Here is a 23,353-nt window from a genome sequence, read left to right on the forward strand (position 1 = left end):
CACCAGAACCCAGGGCAGGAAATTGAGGCCATTCCTTTGTTTCCTTGCCTACCAACTGCTCTGCTCTCTGAAAGGTAAGAAGAGGGCAAAAGCAAGGAGGATAATCCCCCCACCCCCCATGCCCCCGAACAACCTGGGAGTCACCCCTACTCTTCCTCTTTCAGCAACAGCAAGACTGTTTTCAAAGAACCAGTCAAGGCTCTTCCTTCGATAATTCTAAGTGAATGACCCTGGGCTAACGCCTGGTTTCTCTTTCACCTCACCACTCTCGTTCTGCCCAGGCTTCAGATTCTCTAGGGGAGAACCAGTTACTGTTAAATGTCTCCCTGATTTCTGCATACGTGCAAACAACACTACCTCCCCACCACACACACACACCCCATCCCATATGTGGACTTACATCTCAGGAGAACCGGAGCGCATGCCAGGGGAATTGACCAAGTCCCGTGGGCCTCACGAAAAGGTTTATTCTCAGACAGCGTGTTCATCTCCCTCTCCTTTCTCCCTAACAGAACCCTGGTTCTAAGCCATGATCCATGCCTCCCATGCATGACCCAGGCCCAGACCCTCACCTGCCTTAGCCTGCAGAAGTCATGGCTATCTCATCCTCTTGTCCATGATGGCTTAGGAATGGAATGTTTCCTGGTTCTGGCCAAGGAGACATGAGAGGATATTAGCCAGAGGTGTCTGAGGAAGGTTTCTTTCCTCCTAAGAGAGAGACGCAAAGACTCAGTCCTGTCCATTGGACATTGATGTCTCTGGATGGGGCTCCTGGAACGCCTGTGGCCATAACAACATGAGGGATAAAGAGGAGGACAAAGTAAAGAGTATCGCAGAGAAGCAGAGCCAGCACCCCAGAGGACTGCCTGGAACTCACCCACGTAATGGAAGAGAATACAATTCTTAACATGTAATGCAATGTAAGAGAATACAATTTCCTTGCAGTTTAAGACAGTTTAAGTCATTATTTCTGTTACATGCAGCTGAAAACATCCCACTCTACAGCAATCATGCTAGAAATGCCCCCCCCCCCCATGACCATCATGTTGGACGGCGATCCCTGATACACGGGGATTACACCCCTCTTACCCTAACTTGCCAATATCACCCAATAAACAGACCCTGCAAAAATCAGGATCTGATTTAGAAGGACGGGGGGAGGAGCAGTGGACCACCTTCTCATTCTAACCTACAGTTCTTTAAGGACTGCACGAGGCTCAGGATGCCCAGACTGCCCCCTGTTATCCATATTAGGAAGAATGTTTTAATCAAATAGCACATCCTGTCCCAAGCACATACCATCTGGAACAAAATCCCCTTAGAGGCCAAGAAAAATCTAGGCCATTTTTTTTTTTTTTTGAGGCTTCTGTCATATTAAGATAAAGAAGCAATTCCAATACAAGGTTATTAGAATACAGTTTAAATGTTTATATTTTGCAAATAAATATTTCGTATATGCCCTCCCCCCTACTTCAGTGCACACAAAAATGCATTGGGCAAAAAATCAGGTTATGAGAAAAGAGTTTAAAGTTGTGGTTTGAATATCTTCCTTTTCTAATCTTTTTAGAAGTCCTCTGAGACAGTAAGTATAAGACCATAAGACCATTCAGAGCTAAAGTCCAAATCTGAGACCCTTTGCTAGAACATACCGTATTTCCCTGAAAATAAGACCTAGCCGGACCATTAGTTCTGAGGCATGTTTTGGAGCAAAAATTAATGTAAGACCCGGGTTTATTTTAATATAAGACCGGTATATAACATTAATATAATATAATATAATATAATATAATATAATATAATATAATATAATATAATATAATATAATATAATATAATATAATAATATAATAATAAATATAATATAATATACAACCTGGTCTTATATTAATTTTTGCTCCAAAAGATGCATTAGAGCTGATGGTCTGGCAAGATCTTATTTTTGGGGAAACACGGTAGCAGTGATCCTTTGTTGAACTCCATATTCTCTTCCAGAATCACAAAAGCATCAGCTTTCCCTGTCGGCATCTCACACTCAAGCACCAGTTCCCACTAAGCTCAATTCTTATATTCTGAGCTTCTAATTATCAGATGTATGTGGTAGAGAATTAGAGGTCCCAAGGACCATGATCATGAGCAGAAAAAAAGTAAATCTTCCAGCAACTTCTGCCAGCAATGCATTAGGACCCTCCACGCTCCTAGCGTGCTGCCTCTGGGTTGATGCCCAACTCCAGGAAAGGCTGCACAGGGGTCTGCCTCAGAAAACTGGAGACACACTGTATTTCCCTCATTTGCCCCTCTGAAAGTAATAAATCCTTTAGCAAAGAAAAGCTTGTTAGGTCTTCTTAATTACTTGGGCAGTTTATGATACTTTTTCTAAAGCAGGATAGAATAGTAGTTATGAAGCCTGTCCCTGTCACTTACACAGTGGTATGAATTCTGGAAAACCACTTTACCTCTGTGCCTCAGTTTTCTCAACTCTGAAATGGGAATAGTAATTGGGTTGTTATGAGAATTAAATGAGTTGGTATATGTGAAGTGGTTAGGAACAGTGTCTAATGCATAGTAAACTACATGAGTTCTGACAGTTAAATTTGTGAACTCATCCTAGAAAAAGTGCTACACACCTCATTGCTGAATATCACTATGGTCACCTTCGAAGTACTCCCCTTAGGAAGCTGTGCACTGACACCAGCGCTCAGTCTACCCTTCAAAGCAATTTTGGAACTCCTGTCTGGAATGACCATCAGAGCTGTCATCATATTACCCATGTGTCCTGAATGTCATCAACGTCTTTCTTTCAATATTTCCTTTATCTTTGGGTAAAGAAAGAAGTCATTGGGGGCCAGATCAGGTGAGTAGGGAGGGTGTTCCAATACAGGTATTTGTTTCCTTGCTAAAAACTCGCTCACAGACAGTGCCATGTGAGCTGGTGCACTGTCATGATGCAAGAACCATGAATTGTCGGCAAAAAGTTCAGGTCGTCTAACTTTTTCCACACAGCCTTTTCAGCACTTCCAAATAGTAAACTTAGTTAACTGTCCAGTTGGTACAAATTCAACAATGAATAATCCCTCTGATATTAAAAAAGGTTAGCAATATCACAGCAACAAGTTTGCGAACTTGTCAGACCTCATATATATAACTATATTAGCTGCTATTATGATGTTATTATTACTACCCAGGCAGAAAGGAAATTGTTGTTGGATGGTGTGGTAGGCAGAATAATGACTCCCCTGAAGACGTCCACTTCCTAATCCCTAAAAGATGTGAATATGTTAAGGTTAGGTATATGGCAAAGGAAAATTAAGATTGCAAGTGGAATTAAGATTGCTAATCACGTGACCTTGATAGGAGATTATCCTTGATTATCTGGACGGAGCCTAGTTAACCAGGGATCCTCATAAGAGGCAGGGATGTCAGAGGGAGCAGCTGTGATGAGTAAAAACAATAAGAAAAAAAATACACCTCCATGAATATGTATAAAGATGAGACAATAAATAACAATTCAGGTTCCCCAACTTTCCTGACTGAGGATATAACAGGTACTTTAAAGTGCTGAAGGTAATAAAATAACTAGCAAATTTTCCAATAGTGGGACATGTAATTTCATGTTTTGAAAGTGTCTCCCGGCTTGAAAGTAAGGGGATTCTGATGCCCTTGAAAGATAGGTCATGACTCGGGTCCTCAAGTGGTCACTTTCTTGCAAGGATGACAAAAAGGCTTCACGTCGCATGTCAACTTTGATCTATTTTCAGTAGCTGCCAGGAGAGCTGGGCTGAGAAGGTTGTGAGGTCTCACCCACACTTAGCTGGAAAGAGCTGCAATGATGAACCATTTCTGTTACAGACTCAGGTCAGGAGTTTTGTCCCACCCGTACCTACCTGCTATTCCATATAGAGCAGGTTGACAACAGGCCAGCCAGGGCCTGGCCATGGTCTGATCAGACCATAAACTTGGACTCCGAACCTTGCACACACTCATGGGCATTGTCAGTATCTTGGTGCATTAGAGCCCTAGAGATCTTTATGTGCTCTGACTCTCCACGTTTGTCATATTTCTTTTAATTTTATTTCCAAGTGTTTATATGAAAAAAAAAAATCTTCACTGAACTATAGATAGTACCTCTGAGAAGCTCCCAAGTTTACTCCTGTACATGGATCAAATGGGACTACTGGCAGGAAGGAAACCTGAGTTCGATCCCAGTAGTTCACTTACAAATGACTGCTTATTCCAGGTTTTCCAACTTGAAAACCTTCATCCCAAGGAAAAATAATACGTATTTTTAGAGAGTTAGTATGAGGATTTTTGACAACATATATAAAGCATATCTTGTTCGTTGATGCAATATGAGCTAAATTCAGCCCTCAGACATGGTTTTTAGACTGAGTTCATTTTCAATCTAAAAAAAAATTACTAATTATTATGTTAAAATCTGGACCATCCAATTCTCTTTAAAAAGCTAGATCTGGTCCAACTTGATCCAAGTTAGTCAAACGAATATCCATGATATATTTTAATGGAATTACCAGGAACTCTGAAGTCCTTCATGTCTTCTAAAGAAACAAAGAACGAGAAAGCAGCAGTGTATGTGTGGGACGAGGGCCAGGCAGGAGATCTGAATTTCCTATGATCATTTGGTTGTCACAATTTGGGGTAGGGGGTGTGATTAGAAGTTGCTACTGGCATCTGGTGCGTAGAGGACAGCTAAATATCCTACAAAGCTAAACATCCTACAATGCACAGGACAGTTCCCCACCCTTCCCCCCAACAAAGGGTCTGGTCTAAAATGTTAGTGGTGTAGAGGTTGGGAACCTCTGCTTTAGAGAGCAATTTTGTTAATTAAAAGAAAAAAAATCATCCATGACAGAAGTACACCTCATAGTGGGCTTCGCTTTGTTTTCTTCTCTAACGTTAACTGAAAGCAAACAACATGTATGTGACTCAGGCTTCTGCAGGAAGCAGGGACTGGATGGCTGTGGTTGGTGACAAAAGGATAAGAAATGGTACTGCCTGTCTTGTCTCTTTTTCAGAGTCAGGGAGGGAATGAAATGACCAGTAATTATCATTTAAACTGCTGTTTTATCCTGTATCAATCAGAGCTATTCATGCCGGTTACTCTCAGACTCGGGCTGAAACCACACTAAATCAGGGTCACAGCCAGTGTGAATATATAAGGCCAGCCTTTTTACTCTGCAACTGTTAATGACCTGGGCTGAACATCAATGGCAAGTTTCCATGAAAAAGCCATCAGAGATCCTAATCTAGGAACAAATGGTTCTATATGGCGCCTATTACCTTGTTTTTAATATTCTGTGTTCAATGGGACCACAGCTGTAAACAACTCTCCAGTCTCGTTTTGCCATGAAGTTAATTTGCAGTATGTCAGCACTGCAGGCTCTTTGCATATGTTGAGGACAAGCTGATATGAGCAGGCCTGGAATGAATAATGTTTAGTAAAATCAATAAACCTTATTATTAGTCGCTAAGGGGACTGATTTTATGTCTATAAAAGTAAAACAATTAGAACCGTATTAATGGCAGATTCATCATAGTAATATAATGGAGCCAAGCATGCTTGTCTTTTGGGAATCTTTAATTTACCATTCAGTAGTGACTATGTACTCAGCTAGAGAAATGGCACACATAATATAAACAAGCTCTGGCCTTTGGCAACTCATGTTGTCATCAGCAAAAACAACACTGTAACAGTAAGAGGAAGAAACAAAACTTCATTGAGTGATTAACGTAAACCAGTCATGAAAAACGGTCCAGTAAAAGCCTAAGGGGAGAGACTATTCAAATCGCATTGTGCTTTTGGTCATGTATCTCTCTATATTTACCAGCATTCCTGTTTATTACGGGAGCAGGGTGAAGCACAGTCTGATGCACCTATTTATACCCTATCTATTTAGGTACCTAACTAGAAGTGATTACGAGCCTAGTATATAATAAGCACACATCCAGTCACTTTGCAGCTAAGGCAAAACTGCCTTCCATAAGATTTTAAAAAACACTTATTACTAAAAGCAGCAAAGTCAACAGGAATCCACTGTATCGCCTACTTACCAAGAGGAACACAAAAATTCAGCTGGTGAAAATGTAAATTGACCTTAGTTCTGCTCCTGTGTTTCCACAATTGAATTATTCGGTCAGTTCCGCATGCAGACAACCAACAGAAATACCTTACACCATATTCTGAACAAGGGAAACATACTCGTTTAACTGGTCTAAGACCAATCCCAACTAGTCTTCAAGGGTACATCTGGATATGATCTAAGAACTGAAAAAATTTGATAACTTAAAAAATGATGAAAGTATGTGAAAGATTCTTAAAGTGTAGCAATAAACACAGTGTTGTTTTTTTCTTTAATAAATTACAACACGAATGAAATTCAAAAGAAAAACAAACTGAAAATTGAGATTCTCCTATTGAAATCTATTAAGAACAAGGACTAAACCCGTAAGGCACGCAGCAAAAGCAACACTTGGTGGTTTTCCAAAAGCGGAGGAAACATTTCTTTTTGATTGCAAAAATCTCTTCATTTGTGAAACACAGGCCTCTAAGTAGGGGAACTAAGCAAATTATACCAAGACAAATTTTGTCAACTTAAAGAACTTTTTAGAAAACCAAGTGGTAAAACTGTCATTAGCAATTATAGTTAAATCATAAAAACTTACAGCTGGAATGAAGCACTGAAATCAACCAATCCAAACACAGGAAGCACACCCCTATTTGAAGGTTTTGCTCTTGCTTTCCCTCTCTGCAGTGCTTTGCCCCCACATATGTGCACGCGTCCCTTCCTCCTCTCTCTGTTAGTGAAGCCTCCCACATCACTCTATTTACAGTTGCAGACTCCCACACAGTCAGCTAGGCTCACTCCCATGTTTATCTTTCCCCATAGCATTTACCAACCGGCAAATACACACAAAGTCCTCACTCAACGTTGTCAACAGGTTCTGTTACTTTAAGCGAAATGACATATAAGGAAACCAGTTTTACCACAGGCCAATTGATAGAAGTTACTACAGCATCTAATCAACGACATAATGAAAAGAAGTTGAATGACATGTCATCATTCGAGGACCTGCTATACTCTGTATATTATGTATTTTATTATGTTTACCTCACCTATTAGAAAATGCAAACTCTATGAGGACAGGAATTTTTGTATGCTTTGCTCATTGCTATACCCCAGCACCTCACAATGCCTGGGATAAAGTAGGTGCTCAATAAGTATTTGTTGGAAGGAAGGAGGGGAGGGAGAACATGAGGAAACAGTCAGTTCTGTACATCTGACAAAATATTCTAAGTGAAACAATTTAATGACAAGTCAAATAAATGGCTAACTGACTGACTTTTTATACACTTTATCTATTGTCCACCCACGTTACAAAATTTATACCTTTGGAATATCAATCCATATCAAAGAAACCTGTATCTACCTATTTGCAGTAATATCATGCTCCATATTTGGAGTAAATACCCTGCAAATATGCATATACCCACCGAATTAAATACACTATTTAGTAGTTATACCTGCATATCATATAAGGAAAGTTATTATCTGTATGCTGTATCTTATGTATTGGACATTCATAGTATTAGGAAACTTTTCTTTGAAAATTAGAATCACTACCAGTCAGCTGGAAATAATATGAGACAGACAAGAAGCCATTATAAAAAAAAAAAAACTTTTTTAATTCTGATTGCCAAATTATTTAAGGCAGGTATAAAAAAGGAAAGCATTCAATATACATTTTACATAAAATAAACTAGATTACAGCATAAAACAAGTAACCAGGCAATGGCGTTAAAGTCTCTCTCTTCTAAAACTGGATAATTGTAAACATGAAAAAAAAAAAAAAAAAAAAAAAGGACTGCAGGACTATTCAAGTAATAGAACAATCACAGATGTCTCTGGTATGCAGGCTATTGGGTTATTTGCCATTCAAGATTATCAAAAAATGACACCTCATTATTCACAGATGCTCATTATTTCCCCATTTTAATCTTTACATTATGTACAACACAGTTTTTGTGGTACTGGCAACCCCATGCCTTCCAAAAGCATTTTTTTCCACAATACACAAGTACAAACAGTGACTACAGGAACATTTTACACTGATGCGTCTTTAACAGGAGCCACCAAATAGACATCTAAATTGTACCAAGTGTCATCATCACAGTTAGCCTTTCTGAGGGGCTTATGGGAAATATATGAAGGATATGCAAAGTTCAGGCACACTGATACATAACATTATTTATTTACAATTTAAAAGGAAAAAAAAAAGAAAGTAAGCAGCCTTTTGTGGCTAACACTTTTTAACATGACAGATACACTTTTATTTCCTTTACTGAGTGGTTTGCAACTTGGCAGCAGACCCTGTGTGTGCGAGCCTGGTTACTGATACAAAAAGTAAAGAATATATATATATATATATATGTATATATACATATATGTATACGTATATATATATAAAACAGAAGTTTAATTACAGCAACATTTGTTACTCTGTGATAAAATCTGTAATTTACAAAAATGAAATGACTGGTTTTTGCCTGCCATTAAGGCATTTCAAATTAACACCATGGAACTGATGTCTGTATAAAGCGCTTCCCCATGTGATCCAGTCACATGACAACATACATTTCCAATCTTGTTATTCTCTGCAAAAGAAAAGAAAACCTTAGCATTGAGTTCTATCCACATTTGACACTTAAAATATGAAAACCATAAGATTGATAGGCTTATTTTAGTTCTATTCAATTCATGGAATCCAATTCCACAGAAAGTGAATGAACACAAGGATAATGGTATACATTGCGAAAAAAATAATTTTCCTTTTTAAAACAACTTGAGGGATAATTAAAAATAACAAAGAACAAACATTATCTTTAGCATTAAGAAAATAAATTTCGGGTGCAGCTGGATGGCTCCGTTGGTTAAGAGCGCAAGCTCTCAACAACAAGGTTGCCGGTTCAATTCCTGCATGGGATGGTGGGCTGCGCCCCTCCCCCGCAACTAAAGATTGCAAACGGCGACTGGACTTGGAACTGAGCTGCGCCCTCCACAACTAGATTGAAAGACAATGACTTGGAGCTGATGGGCCCTGGAGAAACACACGGTTCCCCAATATTCCCCAATAAAATTTTAAAAAAATAAATAAATTTCTCCATTTGTGACTATTTTTAAACATAATACCACAAAGGGAGTCACAATGAATACTTGAACACAGCTAGGAGGATAATCTAAGAAATTTTCCAACTGTTTAACAAACTGGTAAGTTAATTACTAATATACATTACAGCTACAGAAACGAGGTTCATGGTATAGAAGTTGCATGTGAAACGTAGTGGCATAAAAGCACATTCATTACAATAATATAAAACCCTAGGACTTCAGTTTTTGGTCTAAAACACCTATATTTGCTTTCCCCAACCCATTAAGATAACTCTATCTAAAAACCCGATTCCAAAGGTGGAGGATATTTACCTTCTTTGTGCAGGAAACATTCCTGATGCAGATGCTTGGGCAGCCACCTGCTGAGAGGCAACGAGGGCAGCAGAGGTCAAGCCTAATGGGGAAAAAATGCAGGGTTTCTGTGACATTCAGAAACATTAGAGTAGATCCAAGCTCAGTGGTGAAGGGCTGCAGATGCAATAAGTCCTTTCCTAAACACACACATGAAATGTTTAATGCAGCAAGGACAGAGTACAAACCACTTGGTCTAAGCAGTATCTATTCCTTTATGTGGTTTTCTGAATAGCTATTCAAAGAGAATACAGCATTCCATCTCTCTGGCTCTGCGTGGTGCTAAATGGTTTGCATGTATTCCTGAATAGAAAGCCCAGGAGAAATAATAAGTACCAGGTAACAACAGGAATCGAAAGTCACTGCAAATTATAGAAGCGACATGCTATTTACTTAGAATACAATACTTTCATAATAATTGTTATCACTTTAACATATTCCCGTGATCAAACACAATGCTCCCATAAGGTACATGGAACCAGTGAACCAAACTTAGAAACTGTCTTAACTTTTACCAAGAGAAAGGTAACAGAGAATGTAATGGCTCCAAATGGCATGAAGTTGCAAAAAACAAAAACAAACAAACAAAAAATTCTTTTTAATTCTACAGAAAACAACCCTGGGAAAAAATACAGGAAACAAACGCAAACCTAGGGAAGATTACTCTCTCCATCTGTGTCCTTTGTGTTCTCTTTTAACATCACTAGTTGACACCGAGTAACATGAGTTGAATAAATAAAATGACCATTTCACATCTGTAGCACTTTTCACTTTTGGAAGTACCTTCAAATATATCATCTTGTATTCACACAGCACAGTAAAAAGCAACTTAGCAAGTGCTATGGATGGAATTGTGTCCTTCCCAAATCCCTGTAGAAGCAATATCCCCCCAATGTGACTTTATTTGGAGACAGGACCTATAAGGAAATAATTAAGATTAAATGCGGTCATATGGGTGGGGCCCTGATCCAACAGGATTTGTGTCTCTATAAGGAGAAACATCAAAGAGTAACTCTCTCCTTCCCTCACTCCCTCCTTCCCTCCCTGATGAGCACAGAGAAGAGGTCAAATGAACACTCAGCGAGATGGCAGCTGCCCGTAAGCCAGAAAGAGAGCTTTCACCAGAAACCAACGATGTTGGCATCTTAATCTCAGGCTCCCAGCCTCCAGAACTATGAGAAAATCAATTTCTATTGTTTAAAGCCATAGAGACTGTGGAATTTTGTTAGGGCAACCTGAACTAAGACAGCAAGAGCCTAGCAAGTGACCTGTTGGTAGAGACGGTGCCAGTGCCTACCCGCGGGAAGGTGACAGAGGCAGGAAAAATGGCACGTGCTCAACTAAAACACCACGAACTGAAGCCTCCCTCATGTTAATTCTATGGGTTTTTAACAGATGTCCCTCCATCATTAGTGAAAGAGTCACAGCAGTGAAGGGCTTCCGAGGCCCTGGATTAGGTTATAAAAAGTGTTAAGCCTTACCATGTTACTCCCATTACCTCCACGGGAAAAGAGCAGCTTAAAAGGCCTGCACAAACCAGGACAAGTAATTTCACCAAAGCCTCCCACCATGCCTCCCTTTTCTCCACAATTTCCCTGAAGTAGCTATCTGATCTTCTGATTGTTAAACTCGGTGCCCCAGACACTGGCCGCCACCCTCCGTCTGTGAGATAACAGTAAGCCGCCGATAACATCAACAAGTGACAGTTATTAAGTGGTAGCCATTTCATGTCTCTGTCTCAGTAGCATACAAAGCTGTGGGAACAGCCTTACTTGTGCCACTAGGAAATACTAGGAAGCCAGTGTTCAAAACCCTCCCCAGAGCTACTGTTAACTCAAAGCTCAGTATTTTTATTTTAAGACATGAAAGGTAGTTTGGGCAATTGTTTTCCAAAGCAGAATGAACAAAGGCACAATAACCATAGAGCTGCTGACCTTGAAAAGGGTCATATTGACCAGGGATTAGTGGGTAACCCATGCCAACATGGGTGTGGTGATGTGTATGCAGGTGACGCTGGCCAAAGGGGGAGTGCCGGTCTCTCTCCCTCTCTGCTTCCCGTTCCCGCTCAGCTGTAGCCTTCTCCACTGGCTGCAACAGAAAAGAGAGATTTCCCCCCTTAGTCCTCCGACAACTACTAATAGGAGTACTAAACCACCTCTGTCCCTTCAGCAAAGGGTTTATTAAAAAGTAAATGCATAGATACGTAAAATTCCTTATTAGTGGAACATCATTTAAAAAAAAATGCTTCTGTTTCTGTTTCAGTTGGAATTAAGTCAACACTAAAGACGTGGTTCACCCAAATGGAGTATTAATGTTTTCCTCAAACGACTGAAATAAGAAGACTTCTCTCTCTCTCTATTCAGTCTTAACTGCAGGTTTAGAATCTACCCAGTTTCTTCCCCAAAACAATTTTAACATAGGGATCAAGGAAAAGAAGTCGTTGTTGAGATTTAAGGTCAAGTTTTCTGATTACCCCTCTGTTTTACTTACATTGCGGAGAGAACCTATCTCATAATTTTAAACACTTTTATCTATTTTGTTCCACTGAAAACACATATCCTAATATTTATGCCAGTATCACGTAGAGAAAAATCGCTGCCGTCTGCCTCCAAAAGCATTCCAGAATCTCTCCATTTTTGAACACTCAGAGGAGCGCTAGTTCTCCCAAATCATAATTTGGTTAAGGATCGTGCGTTTTTGATACATTTCTACCCACTAGAACTTCACCACCCTTTCACCAAAGTTCATTTTCTCCCTTGAAAAAAATCGCACTAGGAGTGCTCACAGAAAAAGATTCATAAATCATCTTTTCTAGTTTCTTTACAGAGTCCCGGTGGACTCATTCAAATCACAGACTCTATATTTTAATTTATTCCAAACTTCTTTTTCTTGCCAAGAACCACATCCTTTCTTTGGTCTCTCTTCACAACACTCTCTAGGACTAGCAGTTGTCCTTGGGTGGGGCGGGATGCGGGTGGTTGCTGGGTGGTGGTAGAGCCATCTTTCACAAAGACACACGTTGGTATTACTTCAGTGGAGTTTTAAGGACATGACAGTGAGTCAAAGACAAAAACACAGCAGATGCAGCCACCACTCCTTAGCCAAATGACTCACTCTGGCACACGACTGCATCAAAATATCTTACATCAGAAATATTTCACACGGAAAGTCGGTTCCGATGAATTTAAATGTCCACCTAAGAAGCATTCTCCTGGGTAGGCAAGGTGTAGTCGATTTTGTAACAGGAAAGCTTAGGACCACCATCCACACTTTAACAATTTCCCCCCCTCATGTATGAAACCATCTTACTTTTGAACATTCCATTCTTTATGTATTAGGATAAAACGGCATCCAGAAATCACAGCTGGGTTCCAAAACCATTGATATTTCAAGACTGTTCTCCAGCATGTCCCTTTTTCTCCCCTCAAAACGCAGTCTTTTTCAATAGTAACAAAAGGAGACTTACGGCAGGAGACTTGCTGCGGTATTGGTTGGCATGCTGCTGGAGCAAATCCAGTGCTTTCGATTCAGTGGTCGTTTTCGGGTTGATGCTGGGGCTCGTATTGACTTTCTCTGCCTCTTCTCTCCCTGACATCTTCCCATAAACAGGATAATGAAATCCTGGAGAGAGATAGGCCCCTGCAGATAAACAACAAATGCCACATCAAGTTACGGGGTTTCATCTTAAAAAAAAAAAAAAAAAAAAAAAAAACATTTGGATTACATGAATTTGGGACAAGAGTCACAGATCTTAAAATAGGGGATCACATTAAGAATGGGCTACATCATCATTAAACTGTCCCTAGGTTCTCCAATTTTCTTCTCCCGGTTAATTCATCCTGATCAACGGAGGTTATAAACAGAATTGAGCTTACAGCCATTTCATACATTTATGTGTCCGCTTAAGTGAAAGGAATGGTAACTATAATGACTATGACAGAAAGTGCTTAGAATATTTTCATAGGCAATAAAGTATCTATCAGTCTAACAGTTATAGCAGCCCATCAGAGCCCACGGAAATAATAGCTGAGGGCTCGTAACATTTCATCCTTAAAAACAAAACAAAACAAAACAAAAAAAACAAAAAAAAAACTTAAATTAGTTTCATCTTTGGGACTTTAATCAGCATAAAAACAAGCAAAACAAATGTCACTCTTGAAGGGTCTAATTGATCCTGAGTTTTGAATAACTAAGATATGAACACAGCCTCTTCCCTCCAATATAGTCAGAACCCACAACACGTACCAGGGTAACTGTGCATTAGGACGGGAGAAACAGCCCGGTATGCAGGGTGGCTGGGGTCATACATCTGTGGGTAAGGATAAGCATGCAAGTACTGTATGTAGGACTGATGCTGACTCATGGGTGAGGAGACAGCCACTCTTGTTCCCCGAGAGTCCTTCCAGTTCACAGGAGTCTTTCGATCATCATTTTTCAGCTTGTTCTCCTCCATGGATTGAGAATCAGGACGCTTGGCCTCTTTGGGCTCCTCTTTAATGCTGGTTAATGACACAGGAAGGCTGGGCACGCCACTGTCTTTATTGGGCGTTTTCCTGGGACTGTCCTCCTTTAATTTCTTTTCTCTGTCAAGGTCTTCTGACTTTTGCTGATCCAGGTATTTGGGCTGGTATACGTAATGATGCCATGTCCTTGAATCTGGGTCCTGATTTTTTTTTAAAAAAAGAGATTTGCTTTAAAATTTCAATTTTAACAAAAAACCCATTAATCATCATGATGGCACATTACTATTACTTCTAAGTTAACATTTAGTCATGTGTTAACGCTATGCGAAGAGCTTTACCTCCTCTCACAGAACAGTAATATCTGAGGTAGGCATTATTATTGATCACTTTACTGAAGACAAAAACCAAAGCTGTGAAAGTTCCAAGTAACACCAGGGTCACACTGCTGCCCAAGTGTGGTGCTGGGCTTCGAACACAGGGCTGCTGCAATTCAGAGCTGGGGCCTTAACGTCACTTCTCAACATTAAATAACATCCTCAGATATATTTAATCTAACTCTCATTTTCCTTTTGATATCTCACATAGGTAAAAAGAATTTTTTAAAAATCCAACTCAAGCTAATAATAGTAAATTTAAGTAATTATCATAGCAATTAACGTCACAGGGTGGGGGGAGGGACTTTTGGTTTCCTAATACACGTTCTTCATCTGCAGCTGAAGCTGAATAGGTCGGCTTACGCCTCATTATGTGTTCACACCTCAATCAGAATAAAATTTCAAATTAATAACACACATTATGACTCTTCTATCAGGAAACAAAGCCATCCATAGCCCCGCTCCTCCAAGTTCTAATAGAGCCCTGTGAAGCCACAGCCTGATTCAGGGGGCAGCCTCCAGAGCAGGGGGATTGGGACCCTAAATGGCCTCTGTGCCCCCCATCCCATTCATGATATAAACCCACTGGGTACCTAGGTCCTAAGTGAACATTCAAAGTTGGGCCTAAGGTCCAACTTTTGGGCAGAAATGAACATTAAGAAAGGATTCTGTTGCTCTGACTCACAGGGGGCACCTAAGCATGGGAGTGGGGTGGGGGGCAGGGGTGCTGGGAAATACCAGAATTAATACTCATGGGACGGCAGGGAGTCAGGATATCTGAGCCGTGATAGAAAGTGGTAGCACATGTGTGCCTTCATGGGGACCGATTTACAGGTGTTTGCACATCTAAGTAACCTCAGGCTCTGGGATGGTTGCTTGAGGCACATCCACCCAGATCTCCTCTCGCCTCACAAGGGATCAGCACTGAGCTCTGCTTTGGGGCACTTAACACAGAGTGTAAAACAGAGACCCAGGCATCTCAGATACCATGTGAAAGACATCTGGGACTAAAGTTTTATTTCAAAAATGAGTGGGAAATGTGAATTTAGGGACCCAGCCTTAATATTCCTAAAAGATGCCAACAGAAATTTGGAAATGTAGAACCACCACTGTTTTAGAGATCAGACTCAGAATCTCAGAGTTAAGTCAGGAGGGAACTGAGTGGTCTTGGGGCAGAATTCCCTCACTTTGGCCTCAGTAAGAAGTTCAGGGTCCAAGTCAGATTCTTGGTTAGTTAATGGCATCATGGAACACGAAAAGCACACGTCCACAGTTCTTTTTACTACACAACATGACAAGGAAATAGTGAGTAATGTGCATGTTAGAGGCACACAATAGCTCCTGAGAGAATCTTTTAAAATATTTTTTAAGAGAAGAGGAGTCCACCCTAGTGAACCCCTGGTGTATTTCCTGTGAAGCCTAACCAGATCAAGCCCAGACATGTACAAGTCTCAGACTGCTCTCTCCCTGTGGGGGCCACGCTCCACAATCTTACTTGTTTAAATCTCGAGGTTGGGTCTACACCTGTCTGCTTCATAGAGTCCATGACAGATTTCATTTCTACAGCCTCCTTAATAAGCTGGTGGTTTTCCATCTGCTTAGCTTTGAAGCTGTCGGCCTGAAGCTGCTGCTGGTGATTGGAGAGAAGCTGCGATTTACCTGTCTCCTCAGTTTTATTAGGCACTGACGGCCCTAGTTTAGAATGGTTTTTGTTAGGCTCCGGGGTAGAGGGAGCTTTTGAGATTGTGGCCGACGGCATGTTTTTCTGTTTACTGTCCTCCTTGCCCAGCTCTTTCAAGGGGAGCTCATTTTTCCTTTCACAGTCTCCTCTCCCAGTTTGGGCCATTTTCTGCTCTGCCAGCCTCTGGTCCTCATAGTACTTCTCGTACTGCTGTCTGTAGGCAGGGCTGGTGGCCATCAGAGACTTCTGGTCCATGTAGAGCCCGTAGGCATACTGGCCATAATAAAGTGACTGAGCCAGGGCAGGGTGTCTCTGTGTGATCACCGACTGGTGCTGAGGCTGCAAGGATGTGGAAGTATGGTCCACTCTCTTGGCATCTAGCTGCTCTGCCTTGTCTTTCTTCTCTGCGTCTTCCTCAGACTCCTTCTTGATCTTCATTCCCTGCGTGCTCCCACCGTTCCCAGCTGCAGGGGCGCCGACCTGGCCAGGGTGCATGTAACTTGGAGAATAATAAGGATCGTAGCCATGGTAATAGGGAGAGTGGGACTCTTTCATTTGAGATGATGGAGCTGTAGTCGAAGAATGCCCTTTTACCACACCGTCCTTACTAGAAAGGATATCTGATGGGGAACTGGCCTTTGACCTCATGCCCTCTGACCTACTGTCAGAACCACCATCATCAGCAGCATCAGATATGTCCGAATAGGCGGGGCTGCTTGTCTTGGCCGCAGAACTCTCTGCCCCGTTTTGCGTCAACACATGCAGTGGGGCCATGGGCGCCTGCCCGTTCACCAACGTGTTGCACTCCATTCTCGAGGCACTCCCGATGGAAGGACTGGGAGCATTGTCTGTGAACGTGTAAACCTTATCAGCCTCGGCTTTGATACTGGCCATTCGGCTCTCCTGAGACTCCGACAGCCCATTAGCCAGCCCTTCATTCTTGCTGAGATGGTCCTTTAAAAAATGCCCGGATAAATCTTTCCCAGCCCCCTTGGCGTCCTCTAGTTTGCTCAGCTTTGCATCCATTTTCGGGCTTCCCGTCTCTTTCCCTTCTTTGTCCTTTAGCTTTCGCTTCTCCTTTTTCTTCTTGTCTTTGAGCGACACAAGAGCTGGGTTCACGGTGATGGGCTCCCCCATAATTGTGGGCTTTGGTTGAATGGGTTTTAACGGAGGACTCTTTGGTGTGGCCTGAACAACAGTGGTCGTGAGGGAGGGCAGTCCGGGTATTGTCCCCGTTGTGGTGCTTGTAAAGGCTGCAGTGGGGATGGCGATCAGTTGTGGCGGGGTCGGGGCTGGGGCAGGGGCGATGGGCCGCGCAGTTTTCAGTTTGGAGAGGTTTTTGTCCATTTTGCAATTGTTGGCTTTTTTGCCCTTTTCCTTCTCTCCCAAATTTTTCTTGTCAATTAATCCTTCTGCTTCCAGTTTGGGCATTTCCGCAGCCAAACTGCCATCTGCTGCTGAGCAACTGTCTAAGGTGGCCGTCATGTTGGAGATGACCGGGAGGTTGTTCAGTTCATTGTTAAGGCCTTTCTTTTTTCCAGAATTCTTCCCAGCTTTAGATCCGATAACGGAACCTGGGCCATTGCTCATCAGCTCCCTCTTTCCCTTGGGGGTCCCAGGGGGGTTCCCGGAGCCAGGGGATGCTGGCCCCTTCACCTGGTCGTAAGCCGACACACTTGTGCTTGGCTCACTGCATTCGAGCGCCACGTTACTCAGTGCCTCCTCGCAGTCCGAGATCTTGTCCTCGCTGTCAGGTTCAAACTCCAGCTTGTTTTCTGGGTCTAAGTGTGCGTGAGCCTGGTGGTACCGCAGGCCGTTAATGTGCTTGTACTTTTTGTTGCAGTTTGGGTGGGGACAATCGATTAACACTGGAGAGGAGCAGCCTTGGTCCAAAAAAGTAGTCTCTGGTTTCCCTTGAGGGGTGGTGGGAGTGCTTCTAGAATTTGTGCGGACACGCTTCCCAGGCTTATTATCCTCAGAGCTGGAGTTCAGGTCTAGCTCCATAGGAGGCCTGTTTTTCCTTTTGTTGGTGGAGGAGGGGCTGGCTTTGATGTCCTCAGCAGCACAATTTGGGGGTGTCCTTCGCCCACTGGCATTGAGGCTTCCCCGCCTCCCTTTCCCATTGGCCCCCCCTCTGTTCTTGTTCTGCAGCCCTCTGGACTCTGTGAAGCTGGCCTCTGAGCCTGGGGCAGCTGCAGCAGACCTTGCTCTCTTTCCTCGGCCCCGGCCCCCTCTCATCTCCAGGTCACTTGTCGGTGACTCACAGAACCTAGGGAAGCAAGTAACAGACATCAAAATGAGCAGCCCCAAAAGGGCTAGGTAAAATCACAAGGCACACAATAGCAGCTTGAGGGCTGGGCCCATATAAAGAAAAGACACCCTATTCTTCCAGGGACAATTTTCACGCCTGCAAAAGAACAGGCTACCAACGGCTTACATTCTTTCTCAGAAAGCCAAAGAAAAACAGCTCAGGTAGCCAGCTTCAAATCCAGTTCAAATTCCCATTTTGAGAAAAGAAGAAAACAAAGAAGAGAGAAAAGGGGCAGAGAGTAGAGATCTCCTGGCAGGAAAGAAATCCAGCATCTGCATTTTACTGCGTTAGATCCTGAATTGCTCATTTCCCTTATGCTTGGTTTCAATTACAGGCAGATTTTATGTATTATTCATTTCTCTATATAGTTTCCTTGCAAAGAAAGGATGGGGGAAGGAGAGGAAGGAGGAGAGAAGAGAGCCTGAAATAAAAGGCTCTGTGCATACCTGGGAGGGGCCCAGTCGTGCTTGGTGCAGTCCAATAGGGTCCCTACGTAAGTTTTGTTCCTCCACGTGACATTGACCACTAGGACACCTGCAGGAGCAGGGAATGAAAGAAGACCACGATTAGCACCGATTACTCTTATTTCCAGTTCATTTATTATTATTATTATTATTTTTACCAGCAAAGTTCTATTCTCATTTGCTTTCAAAAACTGTGGTTTGCATTCTTCCTCTTTCTGGTTTCAGTGACCTCAAATGAAAACCCACAGGAAATTGTGTGTGTGTGTGTGTGTGTGTGTGTGTGTGTGTGTACTCAGGCGCATGAGGTACAAAAGGGTAAGGCTTTGTGTGAGAGTGTAATCAAGATACTGCTGACAGAAGGAAATGGTTTTTGCCATGTCCTGCTGTAAAATAGCAACACTCACCTCTTAATTTTTCTATTATTACACATAATTGCTTTCGTTTGGCAAGCAGCCAACAAAAACTAAGCGCCAGTTACCAGTGCTTAAACCAGAAGGTGACTGAAAGCAATCGGTTTTGTTTCCAATTCAACAATATAAAACAATGGTGGGTTTTTTATTTTGTTTTTTATTTAGAAAAAAATTATGTAGGTGTCCAAAAACAGATATAGAGCTAGGGAAGTAGGAGCCTGGAATCCACGTAGCAGACAATCGGCTATAATTTCTCTTTTTCCTAATCCTCCCCTCATTGGCTTTGTGAGACAAGAATCAGCCTTGTACAGTATCTGTTTCACTGTTTGGTCTTGTTTCATATTAAGGACTCCTAAAATAGCCCTCTTAAGAAAATAAATGTGCACAATAGGTTTGCTCTTGGGGTTATCTTTAGAATCAACTTTAGTAAGCATTTGCCACAGAGGATTAGAAAAAAAAAACCTCAAACCAGCACACTTGTTTCCTGCAAGCCATTCTGCTTTTCCCAACTGCTTTGCAGACAGACAATTTAATTTAGCACTGCATCTGTGAATTACTAAACTTGAGTGCACTTAGTATACCAAATGTCACAGGGAAACAAAATATAACATCCTCTTTATTTCACTAGAGGACAAGTGCCCTTTTAAAAAAAAATCACTCTTTAAAACATATATACACAGACCTATAATAGATTTTGAGACATACATAAAATATTAGGGTAAAGAAATGAAATATTTAAGTGAGCCTTTGTTTTCTCTTCTGTACCTACGCCCGCACTCTTTCTTGGGAACACCAAGGGACATTACTCAAAGTCTATTTCTAGCTGGTTTGCTTACATGCTCACTGCCATTTTGAATTTTACAGAAAACCTATATTGAACTCCTTTATAATAACGGGCACCTCACAAGGTAAGACTCATTTCCTTGGGAACGTTTTAACAGCAGGTAAAATATTAGAATGGTTGGGACTCAAGTAGTAGGGAAGGAAGGATTTCTTTCAGAAGTCTCAAAAAGAGATTTAAAAATTGTTTCCCATATGGTCTATGTTGCAATTACTTAAGTGACAGCTGAATTTACTCACTGTAGCAATCCTCAAGCAGGGGAGGGAAAAGCAAGTAGCAGAGCACGAAGCAAGCATCTCCTCAGGTCACGACTGGTTCCATTCTGATTCCCTCAGGAATTTTTTTTTTTTAAAACCATTGAGTATGAAAATTCATATTGGAATGAGAATCAATGGTAATTAGGTATTTGGTCAAAATTTGCACAAGACAGAACAATTGGAGGAAAGGATTCTTTATGAGCACATCCCGTCAGGAAAAGGGAGGGGGTGGGAGAGGAGGGGAAGGGGAAAACAGAGCTGGTTTTCTCATCATCTGCTCTCTGGGGCACTGTGTGTGGTGTCAAAGACCTTTGCAGCTGCTTAAAATTCTTTAGCATGTCAGCTATATTTACAGTGCAGGAATATATCTGTACTGCCAGAAGGTTACTGCATTTTAGCTTTAGATGCAATAGGCTAAATCACTGCGTTCCAGAGTCCCTGATGTAGCACAAATGTATAATTAAAATTGCTTGAAAGGAAACATGAAAGAAACAACAAACCCTCCATTCTTGCAGTAATAAAATTAAAAACAGGAAAAGTCTGCACAGACACTTAACATTTGTCTGCAGTGAAAGGCTTTTGTTATTGCTTTTCCCCTAAGGGTTTCGCATTTCCAGCAAACGCTGGCTGCGGATTGGTCGGCGCCTGCTGGGAATGCTCGCATCTGATTGGCTGGGCCGGTGGCGGCGGCCTGGAGCAGCGAGGTAGAGGTTGCGGATAAAGGAGGTTGGCGGAGGAAGGAAGCCGCGCTTCGGCGGCCGCGGGCGAGGCGGGGTCGTGCGCACCAAGCCAGGGTTCCCGCAGCCAGAGTGGGCTGCACGGGCTGCCCGGCTCGGTAAATCACCGAGGGCCTGTCCGTGCGATGAAAGCCACATCTGCGTGACAGTGCTAGTTTACCACCACGACCCACGCTGCGCAGCTCACCGTAGCACTCCAACCCGCTCCGAACCGAATTCGTTGTCTCCAAACAGGACAAAGGAAATCTGGGAGCCGGCGAGAAGGAAGAGACCCCAAACAAGCAAATCCCCGATTATGTGGAGATACCGTTTGAAGCTGCCACAAAGGCTAAAGTCCAGTTGCAACTTCCACACTGTAAAACTATTCACATCGCCTGATACTATTTCTAGAAGCCACACAAGCAGATCTCTTATCTAAGTACAAGTGATATTGTTATTATTAGCACTCATGGGAGGAAAAAAATCCTTAAAGTCCTTCTTCAACTTCAAAGGGCGTCAATATGTCAGCTTTATTTTTCTAGAAGCCCTCTGCATTTAAAATGCTCAAGATAAATGCTCTATTCCCGGGGAGATTTTGAACAGTCTCCATCACGCGGTGCTAATTAAATACGTGTGCCTGTGTCTATTTTTCTTTATATGTACAAGACGCTTCACAATGCCACAGAGTATTTATATCTGCCTAGAATTTGCATGCGACTATACACACGCACATGTTTACACAGCCAAATCTGCCTTTCTGTGTTGGAATGAAGGCTTAAAGGAATGCTTCTCATAAACGACAAAGTGTCTTGTTTCTTTGTAAAGGAAGTCTGTGTTTAGACAACATCCTATTGTGAGGGGCCAAGCATAAAGGTGTTTTTGCTCTAAAAAAATGTACATGGTTTATCATTTTGCTGAAGCCTCAAGATCCTCAACACTTTGTAAGCCATGGTCATATAACGCAGACTCTACTTTTTACAGGAATAAATGCCCAAAATGAAAATTAGGCCTTTAAAAGTACCAATTTTGAATTCTATAAATCTGAGCATAGTTATGTTTCTTAACTTGATTTTTTACATACATTGGAAATAAATGTATGTACATTTGTTCCAAGAAGATTTAATATTTCTTTTAATGCACATTTATGCTTTCAAACGTCTAGTCTATAAGCTAGGTGCTGGGGACACTTAACAAAAGTCCTTTTCGTCTTTATATTCTCAAGCATCTGACCAGGTTTATTATCCTCCCTTTCCCAAAACGTTAATAATGCCTGCCCTGTAACATTTTATATTTGAAAAAAATATCTGAAGATTGTTACCAATAAAGTAAGGACACCGCTGAAGAGAGCACGGGGTGTTTTGAGTGCACTCACCACACAGGGTTTTCCTCTTGGTATTAAGGCTTTGTCTTCAATAACTGATACAGAAGCTAAACTCTGAAGCTAAACTGATACAGAAGCTAAGCATCTCCCATAAAGCGTATTGCCTACAGGACACTTAATAAGAAAGAACATGGTCTGTGTTTTATAACCTGAGCCTGGTATCTACAAGCTAAAAGAGCCCTGAGGTCTCATAAGGATTCCACCGTCACAGTGTTCTATTATTTCCTCTTGTCAATACTTAGTGGGGAAGTGTTCCCAGAGACATAGATGGGCAGGCCCATTAAGTATTTATTGTGCATCTATAGGGTATACACTAGGTACCTATTTGGTGCTGTGGAATCAATCCTTTTGGCTGGAACTCCAGCCAATCTTTATACTTCAAGAGTCTGCAAACTTCGAACAGAGCCAACACAGGCATACCCCATAATCCAGAAGTGTAAGTATAGTTTGCATACTTACCCATACTTACCGAGTAGGCCCCTTAATCCATCACATTAAACTAGACCCTGGATGAGACTTTCACAGTGCCTGCCCTGTCCACAGTCGCTGCTCAGAGGGTAAGCTTAAGGGACTAGGCCGCTAGACCAATAATCCTAATTGTGGCCTCATCTGACAGGACTCATGCTGGGCACGTGAGAGGCAACCAAAGAGGGACTTGCTTTGGGGATCAGAATTAGTCACATGGAAGGAAAGTTAATACTAAGAGTAGAAACCTGAAGGTCACAGGGTACTAAAAGCTGAGACGTATGGTAGGCCAAAGCCCCAAGGATGCAATGGCTACGAGATGAGGAAAATAATGCGAGGCCCTCAATACTTGGTGTGTGTATGTCCCGTTGACCTCATCCCTGACAGGGTCTCTCACCAGCACCCAGGATGGCCCTGTTATTTTCCAGTCATCTTGTTAAAAAGTTGCTCCTGGTTCT

General features: G+C 41.9%; 1 protein-coding gene across 5 annotated transcripts in view; it reads right to left on the reverse strand.

Annotated features, from left to right (window-relative positions):
* Positions 1-7,674: 7,674 nt before the first annotated feature.
* The window catches only part of ZNF608 (zinc finger protein 608), a 104,508-nt gene continuing 88,829 nt past the window's right edge, over positions 7,675-23,353 (reverse strand). For 3 of the 5 annotated variants that reach the window (XM_019728034.3, XM_074328551.2, XM_019728032.3), the window contains 7 exons: positions 18,808-18,895; positions 15,865-18,319; positions 13,778-14,195; positions 12,999-13,171; positions 11,467-11,620; positions 9,494-9,575; positions 7,675-8,667 (listed from right to left, as the gene is read on the reverse strand). In XM_019728034.3, coding sequence (XP_019583593.1) covers positions 8,661-8,667; positions 9,494-9,575; positions 11,467-11,620; positions 12,999-13,171; positions 13,778-14,195; positions 15,865-18,319; positions 18,808-18,895 — 3,377 coding nt within the window. In that variant the 3' untranslated portion in view covers positions 7,675-8,660. Of the gene's footprint in view, positions 8,668-9,489; positions 9,576-11,466; positions 11,621-12,998; positions 13,172-13,777; positions 14,196-15,864; positions 18,320-18,807; positions 18,896-23,353 lie in introns of those variants that run through there. The other 2 variants (XM_074328550.2, XM_074328549.2) reach the window with 2 other exon arrangements.

The sequence above is a fragment of the Rhinolophus sinicus genome, chromosome 3 (assembly GCF_057876585.1).
Source record: "Rhinolophus sinicus isolate RSI-liver-muscle chromosome 3, RSI-T2T, whole genome shotgun sequence".
Classification (NCBI taxonomy): Eukaryota; Metazoa; Chordata; class Mammalia; order Chiroptera; family Rhinolophidae; genus Rhinolophus; species Rhinolophus sinicus.